The 7,275-nt window shown below is 37.1% G+C and overlaps 1 protein-coding gene across 3 annotated transcripts in view; it reads right to left on the minus strand.

Moving 5' to 3' along the window:
• Lrrk2 (leucine rich repeat kinase 2) overlaps positions 1–7,269 on the minus strand; it is a 139,795-nt gene extending 132,526 nt beyond the window's left edge. For all 3 annotated transcript variants that reach the window (XM_010615430.1, XM_010615431.1, XM_010615429.1), the window contains exons 1-3: positions 7,089–7,269; positions 6,773–6,858; positions 2,392–2,501 (exon numbers count right to left, since the gene is read on the minus strand). In XM_010615430.1, the coding sequence (XP_010613732.1) occupies positions 2,392–2,501; positions 6,773–6,858; positions 7,089–7,236 (344 nt within the window). In that variant the 5' untranslated portion in view covers positions 7,237–7,269. The remainder of the gene's footprint in view (positions 1–2,391; positions 2,502–6,772; positions 6,859–7,088) is intronic.
• Between the last annotated feature and the right edge of the window lie 6 nt (positions 7,270–7,275).

Consider the following 7,275-nt stretch of genomic DNA (forward strand, 5'->3'; position numbering starts at 1 on the left):
TTAATTACCTTGATAATAGCAAATATTTCACATATGTATCAAGTCATCAACTTGTACACGTTTTATACATACATATATATATATATATTATTTTTAATCATCAACTCTATTTCAATAAAGTAGGGGGAAAAAACAGAAGAAACTTAGGCTGGGGGTCTAGTTCAGGGTTAGAATACTTGCCTCAAATATGCAAGACCCTGCATACACTCCCCAGCCAGCAATGGAAAAAGAAAAAGAAGCAATGCATAAAGAAACTTGAGTGGGAACTCTTATGAATCTCAATAGAAAAGTTATAAACACTGTTTATTTTCTGCTAAAATCCATACTCAGTTACTATTTTCACCCAACGAACATACACAAAGTATCATGAAGAGTTAACATAGTCAATTGTTGTATGTAATGTAAATTTATGAATTATACGTATATATGTTGAAATATTAATATGTAGAAGATCTAATAAAGATGTTAGCTTATGTAAATAAATTATTTGTTATAGGTTTTTACTAGTTTGTAAGAGAAAATATTATTTTACATTAGATAATGCACCAAGCACATATAGCATGTGATGAGTTAAAATTTCTGAGATTTGAATCCCTGTTTTATCAGCCCCAAAATGTAATCTGTAGTCTTCTCCTACCCAGTAATGTGTGGCTTTGCACTGCCGGGAGACAACAGAGATGGTGACATTACAGCTCTGTCTACACTCAAGAAACGTGTTCTGGGACCTGCAGTTGGGAAGGAGGGGACTGGAGACCCCTTTCCCTTCTCTTCCTTCCCCTCCCCTCCTGCCCTCTCTGCCCTACCATCCCAGCACCATCCTTGCCACCACAGAAGAAATTTCCTTCTTAGGGTTGTAAATCTTTAGAGGGAAAAAGCCTTGAATATACAGGGAAATATCTTCTACCATAATGTCTGATGGGTCTGCTGCACTCTAGACAACATGAGTCTGCCTTGGGCATAATTCGGTTACGTGAGGCTTGCAATAGGAGCACAGTAAATAATTAATGAATGGAAGGTGAACGAACGAGTAAATGAATAATATTTCCTGTAGAAATATTTATGTTATTAACATGAACAGTTGGCTTGTACTGGACTATGACTCCAGGGAATGTCCCAACACTCCTCAAAGTAACAGATTGGCTAATGTTTGCGAATCTTGTAAATTTTCACAAAAACCAAGGGACATTTACAGTTACCCTCACTAATTACAGACATAGAGTGTTCAGGGACAATTCCTCACTAAGTATGATAGACCTAACTCTCACAATTTCAGAAACATCTTTAAAGATGAGAATACAGACTGACTGTAAATATGCTTTTTTCAAAACATACCCTTGTGATGGTAGAAACTAAAGAACAGCAATACATTTGTCAAAACTGGAAACATGTAAAAGCACTAGGCAGCGATACGTACTCAGAAAGCAAACCAAAATTAATGCAAAATGGCTCTAGTCACATCTTAAAGTTTATGTATAAAATAGACCCATCTAAGAAAATATATAACTCTATTTTTTTTCTAAATCTGCAGCCATCATTGATACTAATAAACAACACAAAAGTGTGAAGTTTAGTTTTGCATAAATTATACTTTTCTCAAGCAATATACAATCAGAAGCAAAATGTATTCAAAATGGCATTCTCTGCAGTAGGGAAAAGTGAAATTAGGTAATGAGAAATTTTAAAGACAATGGCAGGAAATGCTTTTTTAAATGTCAAAAGATTAAATTATAAAAAGGGCTTTCCTTGAAACGTTTTTTTCTCAGAACATCTCTTAACTAATTATGACTAAGAAAGTTGTCTTATTTAAAAAGACATTATGCTGAAAATTGCAAAAATCATAGCCAGCAAAATAGCTGTCAAATTTTGGGTACAGATATGCCAAAGGTGCTTTCCTGTTCCTTCTTGTTTTTGGAAGCCTTAGTTTAAACTCACTAAATATATATGTGTAAATATACATAAATATACCAACTAAAGATGGTAAAGCATAAACTTTTAAATTACTACTTATAGAATTAAATTTACAGTTCTTACATTTTAAAAAACTAGCAGTTTGTATTGGCTCCACTACTGAAAAGCAAAAAAAAAAAAAACTTAACAAAGAACTGTTTGGTTTGTATCCTTAAGCAGGCATCAAAAACCTACAAATTAACCAATTACATAACTGTAGAATTACATTATTAAAATAATATCACCTGACATTTTACCACCAATATTAGTTTTCTAATTCAAGCTTCTGAGTATAAAAATGCAAATTACTGACCCAAGGGAAAAAAATACATGAATTTGGAAGGAATTTACTTGGGTTACAAATAAAAGATATAAGGAGAAAGACTGTCATAGGCGCAGATGAAGGTTCAATGTAATTAGTTTTTACACATCTGTCATACTCACTGATGTATTCCGAGGACTTCCCAATCATTTCCAATGTCCTGGGGGCCCATTAAGCTTTGCAGTGTACCTGGACAGACCTCTATTAATTTGCAGAGAAGAGACCAACCCACCTAAAAGCAAGAAAGGCAAATATTCACATTTTTAAAGGATGTTAATAAAACGTATTCATTCAAACATGATCTCTTCCTTCTTAGAGAATAATTTTAAATGATTATTTTAAAACAACAATACCCTAAAATACTTGATGAGAAACAAAAGCAAACAATATTCTTAGAATCCATATTGACTTAAAAACACACCAGAAGGGCATATTTAAAAAAATCATAATATTTCTGATTGATCAGGAAAATAGATACCTATTATCTAAGTAAAGCTAAGCTACAAAAGTTGTTTTAGAGACCAAACTAAAATAATTAACTGCAAGAAGAGGTACACTTGCATCTTAGTACTCTTTAAACACATATCCATTAGAATCTTTTCCAAGTATTTAAGATTTGAATGACAGGGAAAAAATGTGACCTGCAATGGAAAATTAGGAAGATGGAGATTTTAGCGGCAAGATATGACTTATCAGAAATGACTGCTCTTCAAATCATGGGGCTAGACTAATATTGGCAAAAGAAATGGCACTGTAGTCTGAAACTGCATGTGTTACAGGAAAAATAAAAGGGTCAACAGAATATGGAGGAGAGGAAGTAGATTAGCTGTAATCCCCTTACATTTCTCTACAATGTCTAGTTGTGAACTAATGACACTAGAAATCACAGATTTCCTCAGATTCTTTCACATTTCCAAGTGAAATATAAACTTATTGGTGCATTCCAAATACATCTTCACTAGATCCATTTACAAAGGGCACCGACTTGAATAAGTTGTTCTCTACTCTGAAAAATAAAAACATCAGGTTCTGACTCCAAACCAGAGATTAAATTTAATCCACTCTTCTACTTGTACTGTATATTTAAAGTATCTATAAATGTAAAGTATCTTCGATTCTTTATGTTAGAGGACGATATTTGAGATGGTCAGGAAAGAAAACAGAAAATGCTTATAAATGTAGCATCTACAAGTAATGACAAAGTATCTAAGTATGATATGTGGTGAATACCAATATGATATAAATCCTGAAAGCAACACACCTTGAGCTAAAGTTCCTCATAGAAAGATACAATATAAGAGAGGTAGGACTCGAGTCTGATTTCAAAACCGCCTTCTAAAACTGATCAGTTGTGAGGAAAGTGCCAAATGGGAAAAAAGACTGCCACAGGAAGGAAACTGTTGATGGATAAGATGCAACGCATATTTAAAAAAAGAAAGCCTGGGTACATAAGTGGAGCTCAATGATATAGAGTTGAGTAACAAAGTGAAAGATTAATGCCCATTCAGCAAAGAATAAACAAGAAGGACTAAACAAGAATACTTCACACAGATAACATCTACAGGCTCTCTTTACAGTATTACTTGTAACAGTATATCTTTACAGCGTTATTTTTAAAATTAAGCATGAATTGCTTTACTTTGCCACCTCTTCCTTTTATATAAGTCCAAATTAGTTTAAAAGGCAGCAATTTTCAACAGCTATTTTTACATACATTTAAGTAGGACATCCTCCTCCCCCACATAAGCTGTCATAGAAACCGGCTATTTTTGAGCTTTCATAAAATACTCTGAGACCTGCCTCCCCCACGTATTTAAGAAAATAACATTCTGAAGAGCTTCTGGTAATGAAAAACAAAAAAACAAAAAACAGTATACTAAACTCATGCCTGTGCCTGTACAGCTGACTCAAAGAGAAAACCTGTTTTGTTTGGGTTGGTAGGCTGCAGCTTCAATCACTCTTGGCAAAAAGATTCAGGCAACTGAACTCGCAGTTGCTCTGTGGAGTTTCTATGATTGAAAGGAACTGAAACGCCAAAGCACTGGTCACACAGTTGGCCCATTAATCTATTCTACTGAAAACTCATCCTTCAAAGCCATTTCTCTCCCTGCACAGTTCATAATTAAATTGGCAGCTTTATTTTAACTTTTCTATAAAGTGGAGCATCTGGTGTATGTGAGAAAGTCCAGGGGTTATTTTGCTGTCCTCCAAAGGCTGAAACGTGGGTAAAGCAGCAAAACTGAGGGGGACCAAAAATGACTGACAGGCAAAAAAAAAAAAAAAAAAAGTAAACAACAGCAAGTCTAACACTTCTCTCGAGGTGATCATTTACTGAGAGGCATTAATAAATTATAGAACTATTTTGAAAAGAAAAACTCAGATTCTGGAAATATTTATATCTAATGACTTCTGGGAACAAATCTTAATACTTATTTCTGAAAAATAATTTACCTTAATTTCTTATATTCATCAAGAGTTTTTAATTGGGCACTTCCAGCTAACTGAACATAAAAAGCATTAAAGAACAATCATTCTAATTATTACACCAACTGAAGAAATTTAAAGAAAAAAACTACTTTCAAATGGAATATCAAACGATCAGGAGAAAGATCCTTTTCTGCATTCCAATGAGAAGACCAAAGATAACTGAAATTGCCAGCCTAACCATAGTATTTCTATCCACTGTACTTTTTATTTTTGGTCTGTAGGACGGAAAGGCCTTTTGAAGGTATGAGAAGACTACAGTCCTGGCTTTGTCACAAGCTCCAGGATCCTCCAAATGCTACCTATTCTCACTTCAGGTAAAACAGCCGGTAAGACTTCTGAGAGGACAATGGGATTACAGAATCAAATGGTACACACACATATGACGTGCAGATATAAATACACATATGATGATGAAACCAACAAGTCTATTTCACAAAATCACCAAACAAAAAGATACTTAATTTTTTAGCATATTTTGTCTCTGATCTGCTCTGAACAAGGACTGTGAGTACCTTCTCCAGACAAGAGTGTCCAGGCCTGGGAAGTTACTAAAATTTAAGAATTATAAATTCTTATTATTAACTGGGGACATAGTGAAGTAGTAGAATGCCTGCTTAGCAAGTACAAGTCCCAGGGTATAATTCCCAGTACTGAAAACATAAATAGTGAATATGGTTCAGGCTCCCTTGGGTTTTCAAGTCTGGCACTCTGTCCTTTGGACTCTGTAGACCAAGGCTAACCCAGGGCACACTGTCCTGACCAGTACTGAGACCAGATCCCATCATATGCACAGCCTGGGAATGGAGGTGCTTCAGGAGAGGAAGAAGGATGATATGGGCAGGGCTACAACAAACTAGCAGGTAGAAAGTGACTTGGATTCAGTGGGCAAGATTCAGATTTTGAGTGCTAAAAAGAATAGTGTCCTTAGAATGCCTCTCTTTTCTTGATTTTGTTTGTAAACAGCCTGAAAATTTACAGTCAAATGAAAAATAGTTCACTGTTGAAGGAAAAAAAAATGTATGAATTCCAATATTAAAAGTCTTTATCTCAAGGAAGCAAGATAATATTCACCAACACTAGATATAGCTAGATACAGAGATACCATAAAGATAAAAACAGAGGTGGCCAATTTAGCTTAGAGATTGAGATAATGCTCACCTCTGTCCAGCCTTTTGAATATGAAGAAACACTAGTTTAAAAAAAAGAAAGCCATCAACTTTCTGAGTACACCTTCACGGAGTTAAACCCCATTCTCTGACTCTGAGTGCTAAGTGTGCAGAGGTCAAAACTGATTTCAGTTCCCCAAATCTCAAAGCGCTCTGAAGGAAGTTATCACCTCAAGCAGAAATGTGTTTTGACTTTAAATCATCCTTAAGTATCATTTTAGGGCCGCTTCTTTAATACCCAGGTAGTTAACGTATTTCTGTATTTCCTACGGATTTACACTTTACATTCTATGACACAGTGAGGGGCAAAGCAAACACTTAAACCCGAGGTAACAAACGTCACTCTTTTTAGATAATACAAGATGTACTACAACTGAACAAGGGTAGAAGTCTTCCAACAAACAACAATGCTGAAATCTAGGAGAGTCTTCCGGTTACTTGTGTCTCATTACTGTTAATTATTCCCGTTCCCCAAACTCTCCACAGCAGTGTGATACCTAGGCCACGCTGCACATTGGGAAGATGGTTACAATACTTGCTTCTAAACACTAACAAACCCCTTCAAGTAGCAGAACTAAACCTCAGCCTATTTTCATTCCGCTTCTACCACTATCCATAATTCTCAGTCAATTTTACAAAGTGAATCCTACAAGGCAGGGACCATGTAGCGGGCCCTTGTACTCTGTTAAGGCTGCCTAATGATTTGAAGTTTCTATCCTTAAAACCAGTCAGCGGTTGGACAAACCAAATCTCAGAAAAATAACCAGCAACTCTGAGCATATCTTCCAGACCAGAGGGGTGTCTTCTCAAACAGAAGGGGAAATGAGTGCAGGGAAAACAGCTCGTTTACCTGCTGCACACTCGCCACTCTCATATAGGAGTCCAAGACGATCAACAGGGGCGCGTGGAAATTTTTGCCTTTGAACAACTTGGAGGCTGGAAAACAAGAGGTGGAGGGAAATAAGCAAAGTCACCATCCACAGCACCCCCCTCTTGAGTGTGCAAAGGGAAAGAAGAGAAGCTAGAGGCGAAAGCCAAGGTCTATGCGCAATTCTCAGCACCCCCTGGGCCCTAAGGAGAGCAGGGGGCTGCGCAGCTCCCACCGCTGCGCACCAAGCTGGCACCCTGGGGAGGGCGAGGGGCTCCTGCCGCCCGCCGGTGATTACCGTGGTCGGAGTACGTGAACACCAGCATGTCCTCCAGGATCTGGACCAGAGTGTCTACCTGCTTTCCCTCCTGGACGTTGTTCAGCCTGACTATCAACTTCTTCAGAGTTTCCTCGTCCTCGCTCTCCTGACAGCTGCCACTGGCCATGGTCGAGCTCCGGCCGGGAGCGGGACTGGGCGCCGGCGC

This window comes from Fukomys damarensis, unplaced genomic scaffold (genome assembly GCF_012274545.1).
Source record: "Fukomys damarensis isolate Sample0158 unplaced genomic scaffold, DMR_v1.0_HiC HiC_scaffold_15, whole genome shotgun sequence".
Classification (NCBI taxonomy): Eukaryota; Metazoa; Chordata; class Mammalia; order Rodentia; family Bathyergidae; genus Fukomys; species Fukomys damarensis.